Source organism: Prionailurus bengalensis, chromosome B3 (assembly GCF_016509475.1).
Source record: "Prionailurus bengalensis isolate Pbe53 chromosome B3, Fcat_Pben_1.1_paternal_pri, whole genome shotgun sequence".
NCBI lineage: Eukaryota > Metazoa > Chordata > Mammalia > Carnivora > Felidae > Prionailurus > Prionailurus bengalensis.
In genome coordinates, this window is record NC_057355.1 from 40,845,265 (window position 1) to 40,869,929 (window position 24,665).

The 24,665-nt window shown below is 38.4% G+C and overlaps 1 protein-coding gene across 4 annotated transcripts in view; it reads right to left on the bottom strand.

Annotated features, from left to right (window-relative positions):
- The window catches only part of TRIP4 (thyroid hormone receptor interactor 4), a 67,408-nt gene that overhangs the window by 23,330 nt on the left and 19,413 nt on the right, over nucleotides 1-24,665 (bottom strand). For all 4 annotated transcript variants that reach the window (XR_006293270.1, XM_043555184.1, XM_043555186.1 and 1 more), the window contains 6 exons: nucleotides 18,233-18,362; nucleotides 14,941-15,156; nucleotides 10,094-10,220; nucleotides 6,016-6,203; nucleotides 1,741-1,865; nucleotides 257-348 (listed from right to left, as the gene is read on the bottom strand). Coding sequence is in view for 3 of the 4 variants with exons in the window: in XM_043555184.1 (XP_043411119.1) it covers nucleotides 257-348; nucleotides 1,741-1,865; nucleotides 6,016-6,203; nucleotides 10,094-10,220; nucleotides 14,941-15,156; nucleotides 18,233-18,362 (878 nt within the window). In the remaining variant the exon portion in view is untranslated. The remainder of the gene's footprint in view (nucleotides 1-256; nucleotides 349-1,740; nucleotides 1,866-6,015; nucleotides 6,204-10,093; nucleotides 10,221-14,940; nucleotides 15,157-18,232; nucleotides 18,363-24,665) is intronic.

Consider the following 24,665-nt stretch of genomic DNA (forward strand, 5'->3'; position numbering starts at 1 on the left):
ATTTGTTAGCTTGACTGGGGAAATAGCTTTTTATGCAGAAATGTACATGTATTAGAAACCAGAACAATCACTAGTTTTTCTGTTTCTGCACTGGTCTTGTATCTGTCCAGTATTTCCCTATGAAAAGATTATCCTCACATGTCTAAATTCAGTTGCTATCACCTTACTATCAGCACGATATTCTGTATTGAAGGATTTACAAGTCAACTATGGTGGCAAACTAAGCATGTGTCCAAGAGAAGTATACTTTACCCACCTGTTCCTTAAATTGCTTCTGGGACAAGCAGTCAATGAGGTCCACACAGCCCAGAAGACAACCTGATGGATAGTCGTTGGGAAATTCCACATCTGAATCAAGAATAAGAGAAGCATCAGCTATATCTCCTTTTTGTTCCCCTGAAACTCACAAATCTGTTTCCAATTCTGAACAAATCACTATCTCTATTACCTACTGTAGACACAGAAAAACAATGAGGTTTTTATTTAGCACAAGTGTTTGCATTTTAGCAACAAATTTAGTGAGTGTCTGGCATAGTCCACTATCTACATTCTAAGCTATAAAAAAAATTACCCTTACACCATCAAAGTTCAAGGACCCTACAACTTCACTCCAAAAAAAGTTCAAGGACCCTACAACTTCACTCCAAAAAAATCATTCCACCTATACTCAATTGGATTAACCTGGAGTTTGGTGGTGATGGGTTTTGGAAACAAGCTACAGCTGTGAAGAGAAAAACCAAAAAGTGTAGTAAAACATTTAAGAATGACAGAACACAGGGGGAGAGAGAGAGAGAGAAAAAAAAAAAAGAATGACAGAACATAAATTTAAAACAAGCTAGTCATTATCAGTCAAAACATTGTGCTTTTAAGGAAACAAGCACCTTTGATTCCTCAAGTTTTGGTTTCCTTAAAACTTTTAAAGGTAGTTCTATAATCATTCTCTCATTCTACCTTCAAAACAAGTGTATGAGTTAGATAAGAGGAAGGAAAACAAGACATCTAAGAGTCAGAAACAGTTTTTTTGGATCCAAATATGATGTGCTTGGGGGTAATTCCCAAAATATAATGGTTAAGTCAACCAACTCTGACCTGTCCAAATCCCATAGCAGATGTTTATTTGGGTCAGTCCCCTCAAAAAATTCTTATTGTGGTTGTTCTTCCCAATCTAAAGATCCCAGAGTTTATAAAAGTCATTATACTCTCACAGTTAAAAATTTTTTAAAAAAGAAAATTTTCTTATATTAAATTAAAACAGGTTGGTTGATTTCTGGTCTTGGGAACTGATAAGCATATTTTTTAATGTTTATTTATTTATTTTGAAAGAGAGGAGACAGCAGGTGTGAGCAAGCGAGGGCAGAGAGAAAGGGAGAGACAGAAAGAATGCCAAGCAGGCTAGTCGCTGCCAGAGCAGAGCCCGACGTGGGGGCTGAACCCACGAACGGTGAGATCATGACCTGAGCTGAAATCAAGAGTCAGATGCTTAACTGACTGAGCCAGTCATATGTCCTGGGAACTGATATTTTTATTTGCACTGTTTGATGAATGAATGCTTTGAACATCTGCCCAGGTTTGCCGCTAAACAAACAAACGTACACAAAGATTAAAGTCCCTCTCATCTACTTCCCTCTCCCCCCACCCCAAAAAAAAAAAAAAAAAAGTCAGAGGAGGAAGGGGGTGAAAGAAGATGAACTTCTTTCCTTTCCATCAAGTAATACTGAATGGAGAATATATGTCTGTCACCTTTCCCACGAAGAAGACGATATGTAGTCTGGAGTTCTGAGACTTCTTGAGGGGAGGGTCTTTTGGCTGTGGCTGCTATCCAAAGACGTCCTCTGTGAGGAGTGTACCAACTTCTGCCCTCCACCCTTAAAAAAATTACAAATTTAGTAGAAAGGATCTAAATTCTAGTGTCCCACAGGATCTCATCTAATATAGCAAATCACCCAGCTAAACCAAGAGATCTATAGAAGATATCTCACAAAGAGGGGTATTTTGTGTGAAAAACATAATTATAACACAATACCCTTAAATGGAGTATGAACCCTGTTCTCAAGCTTTTCCTATCATCAGAATAAAGACAATGATCTCTTTCAGGTCCTATTTTTAACTCCATCTCTGTAAGTCAGACTTGTATCTTTCACTAGCCTTGTGACTTCCACCATTTAAATCTTACACTTTTAAGGCATCCAAACTGTTCCACACAAAGTAAATCCTTGATGTTCTTTGAGTCACGGGCTAACTTTTTCTTGGAAGATTTGTTAATCGTTTTCTAACCTAACAGAAAAATCTTCACCAACACACAAATCTCTAAGAATAGTACTTTTATAGTTGTCACTTTATAGAATTTAAATAAATAAAAATGTTTATCATCTTCACTCTTTAAATTGCAACCATATTCATTTATATTTTCTAAGTATTTTATAAAGGATTATGTTCTTTGTAAATAATTAAACAACTTGACTAGTTTGAAAGAATCTTTAGGTGGAATAACAATGCATCCAAGAGAACTTAATTACTCTCCAAGGATTACAAAAAGATATTCCTGGGGGATGGGAGGTTGGGCAAAATGAGTGAAGGAGAAAGGGAGATACAGGACTCCAGTTATAGAATGAGTTAAGTCACAGTAATAAAAAGCACAGCATAACGGATAAAATGATATTATAATAGCAATGTAACGGGACAGATGGTAGCTATACTTATGGTGAACACAGCATAATGTATATAAACTTGTCAAATCACTAAGCTGTCTACCTGCAACTAATGTAACATTGTGTGTCCACTATACTCAAAAAATAAATAAGTGAAAAGAAGAAAAAAAAGGATGTTTCTCTTTTAGTTCCAATCAAATAAAATACCTTGATAATATACTCCTATTACACTGTTCTTACAATGAGAAACAAGGAATTTCTCATATCCTTCATTTTCCAATATAGATGAACTGAAATAGTGCCAGGCACATACATAGCAGGTGATCAAAAAATGAAGAACTAATCAGTATCGTTCTTCCCTCCACACCAAATAATCTGAAGGGTTATTGGGAAAATGGTCTCACGAATGTGGCAGAATCATTCATTTTATTTGTGGGATTAGTGATTGTGAGCTGGATGTTGCTCATCTGTTCTTTTCAGTAACAAAATCTGAAGAATATAGATCCAAAATAGGAGAGAAATGTAAACATTCTGATTCTCTCAGCAGAAAGCGAGCTATTTAGTTTTCTGCTTTGGAAGAAGGAAAAGACACCCAAATTGTAGAAAACTGAGTAAGAACAGATACCTGAGGGTCTAGTTGCCCTGGAGCAGAAGCAGATTCACATGCATTTGTTCTAATGGCATTACACACATGAACTAAAAAGCAATTACAAACCAAAGCAAGAAGACCTAACCTTCAAGAAGGGAGAAAAATGACAATGCACCGTAATGAAAGAAGGAAATCACAGCTAATAATGAATACACCAAAGTAGAAATGATTGATACTAAATGCCAATAAAAAATTTTCTTTCAGAAGACAAATGACTGAAACTTACACAGTAAGACTGGAAAAAACCACTAAAAACTTGAACTCAAGTTCCATCTCTGCCACTAACTAGCTTTTAATTCAGAGAAAGCTACTTTATCTATAAAGTGTCCTTACGTAAGTGTCCTCATTTGTGCAAGACTGTAATAATACTGGCCTTATCTATTTTATAGAGCTACTGCTGCTTTTAGAACTGTAAAAATTTATTTAAGTATATTACTACTGTTATGAGTTAGGACACTGTCAGGCATAGTAAATTCTAATAGATAAAATAAAAAGGAACAAAAAGATATCTGCACCCTCAAATTCACTGCAATATTATTTATAATAGCCAAGATATGGAAACAACCAAATGCCCACTGATGGATGAATGGATCAAGAAAATGTGGTATATATACATAATGGAATATTATTCAGCCATAAAAATAAAGGAAATCCTGCCATTGTATTTACAACAGACCTTGATGGCATTGTGCCAAATCAGACAAAAAAGACAAATACTGTATGATCTCACTTATATGCAGAATCTGAAAAAAAAAAAAAAAAACAATCTCATAGATAGAGAGAAAAAAGTGGTGGTTGCCAGAGGTAAATGGGTAAAAATAGTCAAAACTTTGAGGTATTAGATAAGTAAGTCCTGGGGAAGTAATGTACAGCGTGGTGACTATAGTTAACAATACTGTGCTGTATATTTAAAAGCTGCTAAGAGAATAGATCTTAAAAGTTCTCACAACAAGAAACAAAAAATTTGTGACTATGTGAGGTAAAGGATATTAACTAAACTTACTGAGGCAGCCATTTAAAAATATATACATATATCAAATCATTATGTTGTATAACTTAAACTAATACAATGTTATTTGTTAATTACAGTGTAATAAAACTAGAAAAAAAGGGAAAGCGAGTATGTTGTAATGATAAGTGAAAGAAGTAAAATACTGGGGCGCCTGGGTGGCGCAGTCGGTTAAGCGTCCGACTTCGGCCAGGTCACGATCTTTCGGTCCGGGAGTTCGAGCCCCGCGTCAGGCTCTGGGCTGATGGCTCAGAGCCTGGAGCCTGATTCTGTGTCTCCCTCTCTCTCTGTCCCTCCCCCGTTCATGCTCTGTCTCTCTCTGTCCCAAAAATAAATAAACGTTGAAAAAAAAAAATTTTTTTTAAAAGAAAGAAGTAAAATACTAAATATATTTTATTACCTTACTATATAACAGCACAGGAAAATAAATATAAATAAGCCCTCTAAAATTCTAAAAGTAGGTGTTTCTAAGTGGTAGGATTATAGGCGATCTTTCTCTTTCTAGCTACTTCACCATATTTTCCAATTTTCTATTTATATTTATAAAAGCAAACTATTTTTTTATTTTTTTTAAAGATTTTATTTTTAAGTAACTTTATACCCAACATGGGGCTCTAACTTACAACCCCAAGATCAAGAGTCACATGCTTTACCAACTGAGCCAGCCAGATGCACTGAAAAAAATATTTTTTAAAATTGAATTGAGAAGCGGGGCACCTGGGTGGCTTAGTTGGTTGAATGTCCAACTTTAGCTCAGGTCATGATCTCATGGTTCGTGAGTTCAAGCCCCACATCCGGCTTGCTGTTGTCAGTGTGGAGCCTGCTTCAGATCCTCTGTCCTTCTCTCTGCCCCTCCCCCGCTTGGGCTCTCTCAAAAATAAATAAAAAACTTAAAATAAAATAGGGGCACCTGGGTGGCTCAGTCAGTTAAGTGTCTGACTTCAGCTCAGGTTATGATCTCACAGTTTGTGGGATAGGGTCCTACACTGAAGCTCAGAGGCTGGAGCCTGCTTCAGATTCTGTGTGTCCCTCTCTCTCTCTCTCTCTGTCCCTCCCTGGTTCACACTCTGTCTTTCTCAAAAATAAACAAACCTTAAAAAAAAATTTTAATAAAAAAATTAAAAAATAAAATAAAATTGAATTGAGAAGAAACATGAAACCATAGAACATTAAGTTCTAACCATCATGAATAGGTACAACCACTCAACCTTGTAATAAAGCAACTTAACTCTTAAATCCCCCATTTTTCTAGACAAGTAGTTTTTCATATGATTAGTCAGATTAGTACATAGATATATGAAAGAAAAAAAACACAGTTGGGCTGTTGTCTTAAAAAAATTAATAAATAGCCATAAAAACTGCATTTCAAATAAGATCAAACCATTAATGTTGCTGAATACTATATTCCAAAGGCAAAGCCAAGAGAAGTTTTGTCAAGAGACTTCCTTCTGAAGATGGAAAAACTGGTATTTTATTTTTTTTATGACTAGGATCCTTAGCCTTTCTAACCTCAGGGTTTTTTTTAACCTATTCAGTAAAAACACTACTACCAAATCAGTAACATGAATATACTGCTTAAAGTTCTATGTGCTGAAGAGTATTATAAATCATCACTATATTGGGGGGAAAATGAATTCTAATCCATAATTCTAAATCAAGTTTATGTCACTGTAAAATCTTCCACTGGCAAGATTCATTTCTGTCCTTACCTTTTGATCCCTCTGACAAGCAGCGAAGCCCAGGGCTGATGCATAGAGAGGCACCAGCCACCATCAAAGCCTTCCTGAAATTCTTGGTCCTGGATTCGCAACTGGTGCCGATAGGAGTTCAATTCTAGTTCCGATCCTCCTGAATGGAAAGCCTTCTTCTGTGAGGCTGCACCTGTCTGGTCTATCCACTACACAAAAAAGAAACCAAACATACAGTTCTGTCTGACAAGGGAAGAACCTGGGGTAGGTATACAAAATGAGATGAACGCTAACAATGAGGAAATCATACTGGGCACATTTTCTTAAAGTTTATCCCACCTTTGTTTGAAACAAGGACATAAAAGGTGTAGGTATAAATTCAGAAGGAGTTGTAGATATGATAACAAGGTCCTATCTTAAAAAATAATTAGAATGCTGAAATCTCCATATGTAGATTCCCAATTCCGACAAAAATACAACAAGCAGACCAGGTATAAGGTCTGTAATTACTTCTACTGTAAACTTATTAATGATCCATAATGGATTCTGGACAATTTCCCAAGATAATTGCATTAAATGAAGGTTCCAAATTTTGGTCCACACACCTTTCATGTGCTTAAAGGCAGAGTCACATGCTAAGACCGTGAAAAAGCCAATCAGATGCTATCAGGGGCAGTAGTTATGATTGTTGGATGCAAGACATACTCTCTTACCCTGAAAGGAACAACCTGTCTTTTACAGAAAGGATGGAGAATTACTGAAACAAGCCCCCCATTACATGAAAAGAAGAGAAAATTATAGGACAGTGGTAATATAGAAAACTGATGTGTCCTGGCAGTTCTGTCACAGAATGACAAAGATTCGTGTTTGTTCCAGAACAAGAAGACTGAAAGTCTTCAAAATTAAAAAAAAAAAAAAAAAAAAAAAAAAAAAAAAGGTCTTTATTAAGATGAAGTTTTTGGTTAGTTGTCTTAATTTTTTGACTTGTTTGATAATTTATAGGGGGAAAAACTAGAATGGTAGTTTACAGACTCTAAGCAATCATTTAACCTCTAAAGGCTTCAGTTTTCTCAATTATAAAATGATGGGGTTGGACTAAATTGATCTTTAAGAATCTTAATGTAATATAATTTTATGACTCTAATCAACTGCTTCATATCTTAAAAAAAACACAAACATTTATTCAGTACTTGACCATGTGACAAGCACATCAAGTATAAAAAGGGTACAGTTCTTTCTTTCAAGGCACTTATGATCCTAGTAGAAGAAAAACACATAAATAGCTAACCAAAATATAAAGCAGAATTAAGTAAATACTATCTGGGGATAGAAGCCCTTAACTGGGAATATAGAGGAAGGACTCATCCATTACAGGGGAAATAAGTGATTTCATAACCATATTGGTACTTGAACAATTCTGAGGTCCACATTCACTGTTTTATCTCTACTACAGTTATAGTTTATATTACCTGTTTCTCTATTCCCACATCCACTTTCTCAAATTAACCTCTTATCTTTCACTAATATTATTACAGAGCCTGCTAACTGGTCTCATCTACATTTTTAGCCTTTAAGTAACTCTCTACTGTCCTACTAGTGTTACTACACTAACCTGGGCCCTCATCAGCTCCCCACTATACTACTGCAATAACCTTCTTAGCAAATTCCCTGCTTTAGTCTTACTCCTCCTTCGAAACTCTATACAGGCATGGAAGTCATGCCAATCTTCTACTAAAATTCTTTTTTTTTTTTTTTTTTTTAAATTTTTTTTTTTTCAACGTTTATTTATTTTTGGGACAGAGAGAGACAGAGCATGAATGGGGAAGGGGCAGAGAGAGAGAGGGAGACACAGAATCGGAAACAGGCTCCAGGCTCTGAGCCATCAGCCCAGAGCCTGACGCGGGGCTCGAACTCACAGACCGCGAGATCGTGACCTGGCTGAAGTCGGACGCTTAACCGACTGCGCCACCCAGGCGCCCCTTCTACTAAAATTCTTTCAGGACTTCTCTTTGCCTACTTTGAAATAAAACCAAACTCCTTAGCATGAGACATAAGGCCTTTCATGGTAAGATGTTGCCTACTGTACTAGGTTGAGTAGTATCCCCCCCTAAAATTTACATCTACCCAGAACCCGTGAAAGTGACCTTATGTGGAAATAGTTTTGCAGATGTAATCAAATTAAGATTAGGTCATACTGGGTTAGGGTGGACCCCAAATCCAATGACTGCTGTCCTTATGAAAAAAAAGAACACATAGAGAGACAAAAACAGGGAAGAAGACCATGTGAAGACGAAGGCAGACATTTCAATGAACCCGCTATAAACCAAGGGATGCCTGGGGCCAGGAGAAGCTCAAATAGGCAAGGAAGCATTCTCCTATAGAGCCTTTGTGGGGAATGTGTGGGCCTGCCAACGTCTTGATTTTGGTGTTAAGGAACTGTGAGAGAATAAATTCCTGTTGTCTTAAGCCAACTAGTTGTGATACTTTGTTATGGTTGCCCTAGGAAACTAATACACCCACTAGTCCATCTCAACTTTTTTTTCATCTTAGCTTCTAACAATACTTAATTACCTCTGGTTCTACCAAACCTACAATACTCCTAAACTGCTGAACCTTTGTACATGAATTTCCTGGAATTTCCTCCCTAGATTTGTCTCATTGGAAATTGTTATTCATCCTGTAAGTCTTCTCTCAAACACTATTTCTTTTGTGACTCCTAGAGTGTTTATGAACACTTTCCTAAAGTCCTACTCTATGCACAACATGTGTCTATCATTGCACTTTTTTTTAATTGAAGTAGAATTAACATATAGTATTATATGAAACTATCTTAAGGAATTCAAATTATTTGTATTCAAACTTGTTTCCCCACTAAGTCTTTTTTTTTTTTTTTAATTTTTTTTAACGTTTATTTATTTTTGAGACAGAGAGAGACAGAGTATGAACAGGGGAGGGTCAGAGAGAGAGGGAGACACAGAATCTGAAACAGGCTCCAGGCTCTGAGCCATCAGCACAGATGCCTGATGCGGGGCTTGAACTCACGAACCGCGAGATCATGACCTGAGCTGAAGTCGGATGCTTAACCGACTGAGCCACCCAGGTGCCCCCCCACTAAGTCTTTAAGGATAGGAGCTGGGCCTTTACCTTTTAATTTTCTAGCACCTGGCAAAGAAGCTGGCATGTGTAAAGTGCTGAACAAGTACCTACAGTTAGGCTGTTTAAAGCAATGCTCTGACTGCATCTCTTTGCGGAAGAACCTTCTATGGAACACAGTTATATACAAAATAAAAATATGAAAAATTGCTAAACATTTAAACATTTTAGTGATTTGGTTCTACCTACCTAACCTTAGTATGTTTCTCAGGATAATCCCTTTGATAACCACTATCTATGCAGCCTACATTCATTTTTCCATAAATATACAGGCCATGATTTCATGTACCCAGGCTTTATTCCTACAGCTCAGTCTGCTTGGAATGTTTTTTTCCCCACCATCCCCAAACACCCATTTTCTTGGATATTTCCTTTTAATGAATGTAGCTTCCCTATTAAAGCTTCTTTTATTCTCAACTGGAAGTGGTACTTCCCTTCTCTGGGTTTCCACCATACTTTATTTATATCTCTATTTGTATTAGAACTGCTTATGTGATTTTTTTCTTCCTACTAGTCTATGAGTTCTTTGAGGATAGAAGCAACATACAGTTTGTCACTTACTATTATGAATGCACATAATAGATGCTCAATGATATGATGGAAAAATGAATGACAACAATGAACGTATTAATTTAAAACACCACTCTATGGGACTACCCATATTCTATAAAAGGTAGAGAAAGAACATCAACAAAAGAACCATGGGATTATTGTCTCAATCTCTTATTTAACAAAACCCTCTCTTGGGAAATACTCAGAAGATAATGCAGGCCAACTTGTAAGAAGTATTGCAAAAAAATGGAAAAAGCTGCGGACAGAAAATAAGGTCGGTGGGTGTGTGAAAGAGCACACTGATATCTAAAGCATATGAAAGAGGCACACTTGAAAGGAGAAATATCGGGGCCCAAACTCCTCTCATTACCAGTTACAGCAAAGGTCCACTAACCTGGGGAGGGGACTGGAACAGGTTGGGATTCACCAGAACTCCCAAAGGCTCGTCAGAAGATCTATCCAATTTGGTGAGTGGTTGGTTCAAGGTTCCATTGGCAATTGCCTGTATTGTCTCATCTAGTCTGTGATGACAAACCAAAGGATGAAATAATTGGTAATGTTCTATGCTCAGAATATCCTTACTTACCACAACATAAAATCCTTCAACAATGAGAAAATTTGAAATTCAAAGAGGGGTCCATGGATGAACTTTCCTACTCCCCACCACCAACTTCCTTCTCTTCACTCCAAGAACCCTAAGGAATATGAATTAGTAAAAGTTCCAGAACACTAAGAAAATAGGTAGGGCACACTACAATCATTCATCTGTTTAACAGGATTACTAAAAATGCCAAGATTAGAACAGCTGCCTAGAAATAGTCTGACCTACAGCAGATTATTTATCCTATAGCAGCCTATTTACTCAACACATTCCATTACTCCTCTGCACACCCAGGAGGCCCTCTCCACTCCTCCAGGCTGACCTAGATTCTATCCTTGTTTCAAGGTCCAGAAGTCGTAGTAAGGTCCTCTACTGGCCCAGCACAAAAGTGCTTACTCCTTTCTCTGAAGTCCTATAGCACCTACTATTTAAATAGTCATCGGGGTGCCTGGGTGGCTCAGTCGGTTAAGGGTCCAACTTCAGGTTGAGATCAGGTCATGATCTCACAGTTTGTGGGTTTGATACCCACATTGGGCTCTGTGCTGACAGCTCAGAGCCTGGAGCCTGCTTTGGATTCTTTGTCTCCCTGTCTGTCCCTCCCCACTCATGCTCTGTCTCTCTCTCTCTCAAAGATGAATACATATTGAAAAATATTTTAAAAATCAAACAGCACATACATCCCATGTTATCCTGTGCCCATGGTTTGCTATTTATTTTGGCTCTAAATTTACAAAACAATGTGATGATTTCCATTTAAAGACTGCAGAACTAATCCTAGGGTAGTAGGAGATCACAGATCTTAGAGGAACTGTATCTTATTCTATCCAGTACCTCTACATTACCTACTGCTATACTCCATGTCCCTGCCAGATGCTTGACAAATGTTTGTGGATAATGATAATTCTGAGGCACAACATAATGAAAGGATTTTACCAGTAGAAAAGACCAAAGATATTTGTTAGGAACCTTTTATACGCAAGGCGACTTAAATAAGGTATGGAAAACATGGTTCTTGCCTTCAAGAAGCTTTGAATCTAAATGGCAGGTTTAAGATAGCTATGAAGATGATGAACAAAACAAGGAAGGATGTAGTGCTACTATGAGAGAGTTATTACAATGATTATTATTATAATCCCATGTGTTGTACCAAGTAGGTAGACATTTCAAAGGCAAAGATTGTGGGAGAGATTTCCAAACCAAGGAAAAAGCAGAAACACAACAGGCATAAAGCTAAAAAAGAAAAAGAGAGAGAAAGAAAGAAGAAAAAAAACAAGAATTTTGAGGGAAGAGGGGAGTCTAAATAAAATAGGGTGGGGACAGTGAGATCTGAAGAAGGAAATAATTTTGAAATATAATAAATGGTAAATGTACCTACAACTCTAGAACCTATACAAGAAGCAATACAAATAGCTAATCAGTACATTTTTAGAATGTTCAGACTTACCAGCATACAACCAAAACAAAGAAATATAAATAAAAATTTTCACAAAATAAATACAATTTTTCGTATGTGAGAAGAGCAAATGTTTTTTTTTAAATGTTGAGAAGGGGATGAAGAAACTAGTATCTTACTACCTGGTTATAGCTGGTAAGTCAAAAAGTATGCATAATTTAAGATACAATTTGAGATACTGTCCAATTTAACTTCTAAAGGGCTGTATGTACTTTTTATTGAACATAAAAATAACTTATTATAAAGGGAATTTATAACTGGAAAATACAAATTAATGGGAAAAAAAAGAAAAATTCCTAAACCCATCACCAAAAAATAATTTTATTTTTTTTTCTTTATGTTTACATATCACATAGGTAATAGGTAAGAACAAATAATTATTTTGAAGCTAGTGGAAGAATTTCTTTTATGGAGAGAACAACCTTTGTTTAGGAAAATTCTACATTGGATTTGGCAGATCCGAAAGAGAAGGCCAAAACTGAACCTTGTGGAAAGCATTACTATGTTTACCAATATCCAATTGTGGGGGGGGGGGAGAGAAGGGGGGAGAGAAAGAGAGAGAAAGAGGGGTGGGGAGAGGATGAGAAGAGAAAGGAGGGATGGGGAGGGAGGGAGACAAAGAGGGAAGGAGGAAGAGAGGGAGAGAGAATGAGGGGAAGGGAGAGAATGAAAGAGAAGGGGAAGGAGATGGGGATGGAGGGGGAGACAGAGGGAGAGAGAGAGAGAGAAAGGGGGTGGAGAGGGAAAGGGAGAGAGGAAGAGAGAAAAAGAAATAGAAAGGGGGGTGGAGAGGGAGGGAGGAAGAGAGAGAGAAAGAGAGAGACAGACATACAGACAGACAGACACCATTTCCAAAACAAAAAACAGGAAAATCCTGTGCTTTCTTTTCAGTGCTATGCTGGAGCCAATACACATGTCTCTGAACTCTATGTTCAGTGACTTCATGTTGGTAACTTGAAATTGGCCATGATGGGAATTTTTCATGAGACTTTATTTCTTAGAGCAGTTTTAGGTTCACAGCAAAACTGAACAGAAGGTTCACACATTTCTCATATGCTCCCTGACTCCACACATCCATACCTTCCCATTATCAGCCATTCCTCACTTGAGTAGTACATTTGTTAAAATTAATCAACCTACACTGACACATTGTCACCCCAAATCCATAATTTACATTAGGATTTACTCTTGGCATTGAGGCTGTACCATTTTAATAGTCCCATCCACAGTAAGAGAGCATATTCATTTTCCTATACTCACAGACTATGCATGTAGTATTTTGTATATATGTATTTTTTATTTCAGCCAATTTAATGATACATTGTTTTAAAATCTCCATTTCCCTTATAACTAGTTGAACATTTTATTTATTTATTTATTGCTTAAAGTTTTATTTAAGTAATCTGTACGCCCAAGATGGGACTTGAGCCCAGAACCCCAAGATCAAGAGTCACATGCTCTTCTGACTGAGCCAGCCATATGCCCCTAGTTGAACTTTTAAAAAAAAATTTTTTTTAATGTTTATTTATTTTTGAGAGAGAGACAGAATGTAAGTGGGGAGGGGCAGAGAGAGAGGGAGACACAGAATCCGAAGCAGGCTCCAGGCTCCGAGGTGTCAGCACAGAGCCTGACACATGGCTCGAACTCACAAGCTGTGAGATTGTGACCTGAGCTGAAGTCGGACACTCAACCGACTGAGCCACCCAGGCGCCCCAGTAGTTGAACATTTTTTTTTAAATTCCTATTGGCCGGGAGGCCTGGGTGGCTCAGTCGGTTAAGTGTCCGACTTCAGCTCAGGTCATGATCTCATGGTCTGTGAGCTCAAGCCCCGCATCAGGCTCTGGGCTGACAGCTTGGAGCCTCCTTTGGATTCTGTGTCTTCCTCTCTCTCTGTCCCTCCCCTGCTTATACTATGTCTCTCTCTCTCTCTCTCAAAAATAAAGAAACATTTAAAAAAAGGTTTTTTTTTTAAATTTCTATTGGTCATTTGTATTTCTTCACCTGTAAATGGTCCTTAGGCTTCGCTCGTCTTTCTACTGGATTGTTTGGTATGTTTCTTTTAATTTGCAGGTCTTTACATACTATAGATCTTCCTCTTTTGACTTAAAAATGTTTAAAATATTCTCTCAGCTTGGTAGCATTTTTTTACTTTATTTAAAATATCTCGTCTTAGGGGTACCTGGGTGGCTAAATTGGTTGAGCTTCCGACTTCAGCTTAGGTCATGATCTCACAGTTGTGCAGTAGAGCCTCACATAGGGCTCTGTGGTGACAGCTCGGAGCCTGGAGCCTGCTTCGGATTCTGTCTCCCTCTCTCTCTGCCCCTCCCCCACACACACTCTTTATCTCTCAAAAAAATAAGTAACATTAAAACATTTTTTTGACATCTCGTCTTTTTGTCTTCTGGGTTGTGTATTTTGCTTAGAAAGAGCTATGGGACCCCTGGGTGGCTCACACAGCTAAGTGTTGGACTCTTGATCTCAGGTCAGGTTATGATCTCATGGTCTCATGGTTCATGGGATGGAGCCCTGACTCCCTGAGTCAGGCTCTGTGCTGACAGCACAGGGCCTGCTTGGGATTCTCTGTCTCTCCCTTTCTTTGCCATTTCCCTGTGCCCACACACGCACGCATGCTCTCTCTAAAAATAAACAAACTTAAAAAAAAAAAATACTTTATTAGACCAAGACTGTATCTATATTCTCCTGCATTTCTTTATTTATTTCTGATCCTTTTACCTCTTTTACATTTAACCATTTAGCCAAACTTATTATCACAGTATGGTTTGAAATAGAGATTGAATGTCAATTTTTTCCAAGCTGGTGGCCAATCATCCCAGCATGTATTTAACCCTTTCCTTATTATTTAGAAATGCTACCTGCTTTAATTACTAATTTATACATGTATACACACAAACACATACAATGCAGGTTTTGTTCTGGATTCCTTTACATTCCCATGCCCAAATGGCATCTCATTGTTTAAAAAGTTTTTTATCAAACTATAGTAATTATCTGGAAAAGTTACCCTCACTGTTCATTTTCAAAATTTTCTTAGCCACTCTTACATTTTTCTATTCCAAATGAATGTATTATTTTTAAAATCAACAAAAATAACAGATCCATGAGAGGGGGCAAATCCTTTTTAGACAAAATGCCCCCTCCCAGACCCTTTCTGGTGCTGCCCACTTACTTGCTGTGATACTCTGCTAGAGGATTTTCATCTTCCACGATCTTCCTGCCTGCAAAGTCAATGGTGATTTTCTTAGAGAGCCGAGACATATGTCGAAATTCTCTCAGCTCCTCCTCTCGTTTTTGCAGGGTCTCCCGCTCAATTTTAGACAACCACTGGTTAGAATCACTGGCAAAGTAATCTGACTCATCATCAATGACTTGCGTCCTTCGAATGCTAAGGAGATAAAGAGAACACATGTCAATTGGGTTACCTGTTGACAAAACAGGGACTTGATTACCGGAAAACTGTTTTAAGGCAGTTTACTCTTTGCTATCCTGAAAAGTATCTGAAACACAGATGCCCAAAAAAGTTCCATAATAAGGTCAAGCTCTGCTTGGTCCCCAGCTTCGGCATGTACCTTATCCCCACAGCAGGCCTAGCTCAGCTCATAAAACTAATCTCACCTTCAGGCAGAAAAAGACACAGCCTCACAATCCATTGTTCTTCTAACTCTTTCTCACTAGTCCAGCCATAACTGGGTTATCACCTGGTTTTGCTGCATCTGAGTTCATGTCTTGGCAGCTTACTCACTATCCTAGTTCCTCAACAAGTGGGGTCCAGTCGATTCCTGCTAGTCCCAACTGCTGCCTTTCCCTTAGAAACTTAAAGAGTTCTATTCTGGACAGTTTAAGGCCCATGGCTTACTCTTAGGACATCCTACTACCCTACTACTACTATATGTCAGTTTCTACCCCTTGCCCCCCCAATCTTATCACTTGTCCCTCACTAAAACACTGGATCAAATTCTAAGATATGTCAATCAGACCTAAGATCATATCAACAAAGAAACTGAGAACTAGAAGGAATTTTAACGACCCAATTCTCTCATTCTACAGATAATGAACTTGGGGTGGGGCTCACAGAAGTTAACTGACTACTCCAAATGCACAAATCCAGTCACAATTGACTCCGTGCCTAATTATTACAAATTAGTGATATACAAAGGCATAAGGAAATACTGAAATCAGATTCATATACTGATTTCAGTTTTTCAGGACATGGCTGGAATTATACAAGTTTTAAAGTAGACTGAGAGTGGGAAGTTTCAGAGAGCTCAGGAGAAACCTGCTCCCATATGTGAACCTAAATAATGAAACTAGTATCCTGGAACACACAAGAAAAGGAGCAATATCTGTGGAGAGAGACCCTTTTCTAGTTTCTATTTACCAAGAAATGTACTCCATTGCTAATTCTATTTCTAATGACAGTTTTATTGAGTAGGGCTAGAAGTGATACTTAAAAGATTAAGAGTAGGGGTGCTTGGGTGGCTCAGTCGATTAAGCATCCAACTTTGGCTCAGGTCATGATCTCAGTTTGTGAGTTCGAGCCCCACACTGGGCTCTCTGCTGTCAACGTGGAGCCCATTTCAGGTCCTCTGGCTCCCCTTTCTGCTCCTCCTCAACTCACACACACGTGGTCTCTCTCTCTCTCTCTCTCAAAAATAAACATTAAAATAATAATAATAATAAATATTGAGTGAATAGGAGTTACAAACCTTGTGATGGGCTTACTTCAGAAATAGCTTTCATTAGTCAGAGAAAGACAAGTATCATATGACTTCATTCATATGAGGACTTTAAGAGACAAAACAGATGAACATAAGGGAAGGGAAACAAAAATAATATAAAAACAGAGAGGGGAACAAAACATAAGAGACTCTTAACTATGGAGAACAAACAGAGGGTTACTGGAGGGGTTGTGGGGGGGGGGGATGGGCTAAATGGGTAAGGGGCATTAAGGAATCTACTCCTGAAATCATTGTCGTACTATATGGTAACTAATTTGGGTGTAAATAAAAAAAAAAAAATTAAAAAGAAAAATAGCTTTCAAGGCGCCAGGGTGGCTCAGTCAATTCAGTGTCTGACTGGATTTTGGCTCATGTCATGAGCTCACGGTTCTTGAGTTCGAGCCCAGTGTCACGCTCTGCGCTGACAACACGGAGCCTTCTTGGGATTCTCTCCCTCCTTCTCTCTCTGCCCCTCCCCTGCTCTATCTCAAAAATAAATAAACTTAAAAAAAAAAAGCTTTATGGGGCGCCTGGGTGGCTCAGTCGGTTAGGCGTCCGACTTTGGCTCAGGTCACGATCTCACTGTCCGTGAGTTCGAGCCCCTCATCGGGCTCTGTGCTGACTGCTCAGAGCCCGGAGCCTGTTTCAGATTCTGTGTCTCCCTCTCTCTCTGACCCTCCCCCGTTCATGCTCTGTCTCTCTCTGTCTCAAAATAAATAAACGTTTAAAAAAAAAAAAAAAAAAAAAAAGATTTCAAAGTTGTATCTCAGATTTACAGCAAAGGGTTTGGAAGGAGGAAGTATGTCTAACCAAAAACTTGTAATGCCAGAAATAGACTCCTAGGTCAGTTACAATACATAGGAGATTAAGGGTTCTCCAAGGACCCTCACAGATTCCCACATGGCCATTTGAGAAACGAATGTATAAGTCCTATTTAAACATTTTTTACCACTAACTGGCTTTCAATACATATTTTGTATAAAAGAAGAAAAAGGTGAAAGAGAAAGAAAAAATGAACTAACAAATTGATAAAATTGTCTCCCACAGAGAAGTCAATGGGCTAAATGACAAAAGTGTAGCAGTGTAAAAGCCTATTTAGGAACTTTTTTTTTTTTTTAAGTAGGCTCCACGTCCGGCAGAGCCCAACACAGGGCTTGAACTCATGACCCTGAGATCAAGACCTGAGACGACATCAAGAGTTGGACACTCAACTGACTGAGCCACCTTATCCGCCCTAAATTTAGGGACATTTTAATACACTGATCATTAAATCAGAAAACAAATTTAGTGTTAACGGGAAGGGGGAGGGTAAACCAGGCCTTCCCAGGATATGCCACTACCTATGCCCTTTCAGAAGCAATTTCTTATAGATCCTCCAGAGCCCAGCACAGTCGTTTGCACATGGTAGGTACTCTAACATATGGTGACTGATGGAATGAATGGCTGCAAGGAAAACAACTGGGGAATTCTGTCAACCCAAATCAACTTTCTGGTGGTATACTAGTACTAGAATCTGGCAAAAATTTAATAATGTTGCAGGGTAAGATGCTCTTTATGGGAACCTATCTTACTCAAACATGAATTCAAAAACAAGATGTAGGCCTCCTATGTAGCAGAGCTCTTCTTTTGCTGTGAATCTTTCATACTTCACTGTAAAAAGGTATCAAGTTCCAGAATAATGTTTTAATGGCCAGGATATGTAGACCACTCTATTTCTTACCATTTTTTATTCTAACCACATACCTAGTTCTGTCAAATTCTAACAGTTTGTCCTTATGCTTAATAGCCTTCTCCAGACCAGACTTAATTCGCAATTCTTGATGAGGAAGAAGGTCCTTGGTAGAGATGTCCACCTTTCCAGAATTCTCCGTCCCTGAAATTCAATAAGGAAACCAAATGGTATCAGACTGTAATATAAATTAGTTGTATCACTGTGCAGCAAAGAACAAAATATCAGAAGATCTGGCTCTGTTTTAAATGGCTGACAGCCTTCATTTCAATGAAAAACAAATAATACGTGCTAGGCTTTACTTATTAAGCACCAAGCAGGGTTTCACACAAGATTGGTTTTCAGGAAACATTAGGATCCACTTCTTCCCATGTGGAAATTTGGATCACTAAGGGTACCAAACTGTTAAACAATATAAAAATGCCATGTAAAGGAAAAGATTTATTAAGTAGGGGTGACTACAACCTTTAAACATACTTTCAGGGGTGCCTGGGCATCTTAGTCGGTTAACCATCTGACCCTCGATTTGGGCTCAAGTCATGATTTCATGGTTTATGAGTTTGAGACCCATGTGGGGATCTGTGCTGACAGTGCAGAGCCTGCTTGGGATTCTCTCTCTCCCTCTCTCTGCCTTTTCCCCATTCGCAATCTCTCTCAAAATAAATAAACTTAAAAAAAATAAACATACTTAGACATAGCAAAATTAAAAAAGACAATGGAAGAAAAAAAGAGTAGAAATTGCAGGAAACGGACAGAAATGAATACTGGGTGGCTCAGTCAGTTAAGCGTCCAACTTTGGCTCAGAACATGACCTCACATTTTGTGGGTTTGAGCCCTGCATTGGGCTCTGTGCTGACAGCTCAAAACCTGGAGAATGCTTCAGACTTTGTGTCTCCCTTTCTCTGCCCCTCCCCCGGTTGTGCTTGATCTCTCTCTTTCTCAAAAATAAGCATAAAAAAAAAATTTTTTTTAATACTGAAAACTTATTAGATGCTAAGGCACTTAATATATATTATTTAATTCTCCCAATAACCGTGTAAGACAGTTTATATTATCTTTGTTTTATAAAAAAAGAAACTAAAGTTTAGAGCGATAATATACTTACTGAGTCACTCAGAAATTAAAAGGTGGAAACAACATTTAAACTTAGGTCTAACTCTAAAGCCCACATTCATTCCTCAGCCCATGTGTCATCTCCTACATGACAGCAAACCATAAACCTATATATCACAGAAAAGAGAGCCATGAATTATGATAAAGCCAAGATCTAAGATGCATTAGGAAAACAACGAGGCTATAATTAAGGCTGACCTTATGCTTATTTTAAACTCCAGGCCTGTTCAAATTCCTATCAAAACTCTCTCTTAAGATTAAAACGAAAGGGGCACATGAGGGACTCAGTTGGTTAACCATCAAACTTGGCTCAGGTCATGATCTCACAGTTTGTGGGTTCGAGCCCCATTCGGCTCTGTGCTGACAGCTCAGAGCCTGCTTCGGATCCTCTGTATCCCTCTCTCTACCCCTTCCCTGTTAGCACACGTACATGCTTTCTAACAAACAAATAAACATTTAAAAAAAAGACTAAAGAGAGAGAGAAGCAGAGATTCTTGTGTTCTGAACATAAGAAAAACACTTAGGGGGCACCTGGGTGGCTCAGTTGGTTAGGCTTCTGACTCTGGCTCTGGTCACGATCTTGTGATTCATGAGTTCAAGCCCTGCATCAGGCTCTGTGCTGACAGCTTGAAGCCTGGAACCTGCTTTGGATTCTGTCTCCTTCTCTCTCTGCCCCACCCCCACTCGCACTCTGTCTCTCTCTCTCAAAAATAAACATTTTAAAATATTTTTTAAAAAAAGGCATTTATAACTACCTTTTCTCATAATAATGACCTTAAAGAAATTCTAACTGAAAAAATATGGAGATAATGTTCAACCTCCTCAATAAAATAATTAACTACAAAAATAAAAATATTTGAAATGTCAAAATTCAATAGTGACAGATTTTAGTCATTATGCTGTTGTAGACTGATACAATATTTTGGTAAAGTAATGTGGCAAATACATTTTAAGTGTCAAAAATGATCATATTAAAGACAAATACCATATGATTTCACTTATATGTGAAATCTAAAAAAAAAAAACAAAAAGCAGAAACAGACCCCTAAATGCAGAGAACTGGTGGCTGCCAGAGGGGAGATGGATTGAGAGACAGGCAAAAAGGTATGTATGGGAGTGGGAGGTACAGGCTTCTGGTCACAGACTGATTAAGGAAGAAAAGTACAGCATACAGAATCTACTCAATGGTATTTTCATAGCATCATATGGTGACAGATGGTAGCTACATGTGTGCTGGTGAGCACAGTATAACATGTACAATCGCCAATCACTAAGTTATGTATACCTGAAACTAATATAACATTGTGTATCAACTATACTTCAGTTTTAAAAAAAATAATAATATTCTTTAAAAAAATAAAAAGTAAATAAATAAAACTCATCTTCTTTGGGGTGCCTAGTTGGCTCACTTGGTGGAACATGCAACCCTTGATCTCAGGGTTATGAATTCAAGCCCCACGTTGGGTGTAGAGATTAATTTAAAAAAAAAAAAAAAAAAACAAACCAAAATAATCTTTGACTCAGTAATCCCATTCTTGGGAATTTATCCCAAAGCAATAAATTGAAAGATATATTAACAAAGGTGACTGTAATATTTATAATTTTTGAAGAGTCAAAATTTTCAGTAACTGGAAGTAGGTGATCAAATTACAATAAATCAAGTTAATAGACTCTTTTGGGCCACTAAAATCAATAAATGTGAAGAATATATAGCAACATAGAAATTATAAAATACTAATAGAGAAAAATGAAAACAAAATAAAAAAAGGAAAACAAAATCCTATACACACTATGATCACTAATACCAACCAATTTTTATTTTTTATTTATTTTTTTTAAACATTGATTTATTTTTGAGACAGAGAGAGCATGAACAGGGGAGGGTCAGAGAAAGAGGGAGACACAGAATCTGAAACAGGCTCCAGACTCTGAGCTGTCAGCACAGAGCCCGACGCAGGGCTCGAACCCACGGACCGTGAGATCATGACCTGAGCCGAAGTCGGACGCTTAACTGACTGAGCCACCCAGGCGCCCCCCCAACCAATTTTTAATGAAAAAAAAAAAAAGAAAACAAAACAAAACTATGAACTAAAGCAAAAACAAAAATTTGCATAAGTGGAAAGTAATGGATACATTGTTTTTCCTTTTAAAAATGTCCTGGGGCACCTGGGTGGCTCAGGCAGCTAAGCAACCAACTCTTGATTTCAGCTTGGATCACCATCTCATGGTTCATGAGATCAAACCCTGAATTGCGCTCACGTTGTTGGTGCAAAGCCTGCTTGGGATTCTCTGTCTCCCTCTTTCTCTGCCCCTCCCCTGCTTGTTATTTCTCTCAAAATAAATAAATAAACATCCAAAAAAATTTTTTTTAGGGGCGTCTGGGTGGCTGAGTTGGTTGAGCGTCTGACTTTGGCTCAGGTCATGATCTCATGGCTCGTGGGTTCGAGCCCCACATCGGTCTGTGCTGACAGCTCGGAGCCTGGAGCCTGCTTTGGATTCTGTGTCTCCCTCTCTCTCTGCCCCTCCCCCACTCATGCTCTGTCTTTCTTTCTCAAAAATAAACATTAAAAAAAATTTTTTTTTTGATTCTTAATGCCCTTAAATATTTTTAAGATCTTTGTAATGTTTGTTTGTTTAATGTTTTATTTATTTTTGAGAGACAGAACGTGAGCAGGGGAGGGGTAGAGAGAGAGGGAGACACAGAACCCCAAGAAGGATCCAAGCTCTGAGCTGTCAGCACAGAGCCTGATGTGGGGCTCGAACCCACGGGCAGATCACAACCTGAGCCAAAGTTGGATGCTTAACTAACTGAGCCACCCAGGAGCCCCAAATGTTTATGTATTCTTGAGAGAGAAATAGAGTGTGTGCAAGAGTGGGGGAGGGGCACAGACAGAGGGAGACAGATGATTCCAAGCAGGCTCTGCACTGACAAGAGAGCCCAATTTGGGGTTCCAAGTCACAAACTGTGAGATCATGACCTGAGCTGAAGTTGGATGCTTAACCAACTGTGCTACCCTAAGCTGAAGTTGGACGCTTAACCAACTGAGCCACCCAGGTGCCCCTCCCAAAATTTTATTCTTTTAAAATGTTCATTTATTTTTGAGAGAGAGAATGTGAACGGGGGGAGGCAGAGAGAGAAGGGGACAGAGGATTTGAGTCAGGCTCTGTGCTAAGAGCAAAGAGCTCAGGGCAGGGCTAGAGCTATGAGATCATGACCTGAGCCAAAAGTGAAAGCTGGACTTTTAAGTGACTGACTCACTCAGGTGCCCAGAGTGGGGCTCAAACTCACAACCCTAAGATCAAGAGTTGCATGCTTCACTGCCTGAGCCAGCCAGGCACCCGTGTCCTTAACAATTTTTATTAAGTGTTTTTCAACTATAAAAGACAAAGAAAAGGGCATCTGGGTAGCTCAGTTGGTTGAGTGTCTGACTCTTGGTTTCAGCTCAGGTCATGATCTCACAGGTTTTGAGTTTGAGCCCTGCATCAGGCTCTGCGCTGACAGTGGGGTGCCTGCTCAGGATTCTCTCTCTGCCCCTTCCCTGTGCTCTCTCAAAACATAGGCTAACTAAAAAAAGTAATAATAAATTATTAAAAAAGGACTTAGAAAAGAGTTGCAAAAAAAAAAAAAAGAAAGAAAAGTTCTATATAACTTTCTGTCAGTTTCCCTTAATGCTAATACCTTATCTCACATAACCATAGTACAATTATCAAAAGAAATTAACAATCGTATCCTTTTTTTAATTTAAATTTTCGTTAGTTAACATACCGTGCAATATTGGTTTCAGGAGAATTCAGTGATTCATCACTTATGTACAAACCCAGTGCTCATCACAATTAAGTGCCCTCCTTAGTACCCATCACCCATCTAGCCCATCTCCCACCCACCTCTCCCCATCAACCCAGAGTTTGTTCCCAACAGTTAAGAATCTCTTGTGGTTTGTTTCCCTATCACCTCTTTCCCCCTCCTTCCCATATATTCATCTCTTTTGTTTCTTAAATTCCACATGAGTGAAATCATAGAGTATTTGTCTTTCTCTCATTGACTTATCTCCCTTAACATCTGCATTGTTGCAAATGGCAAGATTTCATTCTTTTTTGATGGCTGAGTAATATTCCATTGTATATGTATACCACATCATCTTTATCCATTCATCAGTCGATGAACATCTGGGTGGCTGCACCAGTTGCATTCCCACCAACAGTGCAAGAGGGTTCCCCTTTCTCTGCATCCTTGTCAACAGCTGTTGTTTCTTGTGTTGGTAATTTTAGCCATTCTGACAGGTGTGAGGTGGTATCTCACTGTGGTTTTGATTTGTATTTCCCTGATGATGAATGATGTTGAGCATCTTTTCATGTCTCTATTAGCCATCTGGATGTCTTCTTTGAAAAAGTATCTATTCGTGTCTTCTGCCCATTTCTTTACTGGGTGATGTTTTTTGAGTGCTGGGCTTTAGAAGTTCTGTAGAGATTTTGGATACTAACCTTTTATCAGAGAAGTCACTTGCAAGTATCTTCTCCCATTCCGTGGGTTGCCTTTTAGTTCTGTTGTTTCCTTCACTGTGCAGAAGCTTTTTATCTTGATGAAGTCCCCGTAGTTCATGTTTGCTTTTATTTCCCTTGCCTTTGGTGAGGTGTGTAGTAAGAAGTCACTCTGGCAGAGGTCAAAGAGGTTGTTGCCTGTGTTCTTCTGTAGGATTTTGATGGTTTCCTGTCTCACATTTAGGAATTTCATCCATTTTGAATTTATTTTTGTGTATAGTGTAAGAAAGTGGTCCAATTTCATTCATTTGCAGGTCGCCATCCAGTTTTCACAACACCATTTGTTAAAGAGATTGTCTTTGTTCCACAGGATATTCTTTCCTGCTTTGTCAAAGATTAGTTGACCATATAGTTGTGGGTCCATTTCTGGGTTTTCTATCTATGTGTCTGTTTTTGTGCCAGTATCATACTGTCTTGATGACTACAGCTTTGTAATATAGCTTACTATAATACTATCAACTAAATTACAGTCTTCATTTGGATTCCAACATTTTTTCCATTAATGTTATTTTCCTGTTCTGGGATCCAATTCAGGACCCTACATTACAGTTACTTGTCATGTCTCCTCAGTTATCGTCTAATCTGTGACAATCTTCAGTCTTTCCTGGTTTTTCATGACTTTGCAAATCTGCTATTCTTTAACTTTTCATCCAACAGTTTTAGCATCCATTGGTGGATCTTCCCTGTAGCAATTACTACTGCTGTGGTATTCTAAATGGCGATTTTCTACAACCCTCATTCCTTCACATTATTAATTGGAATTTTTCTATAAGAAAAAGCTAACCCTTCTCCCCT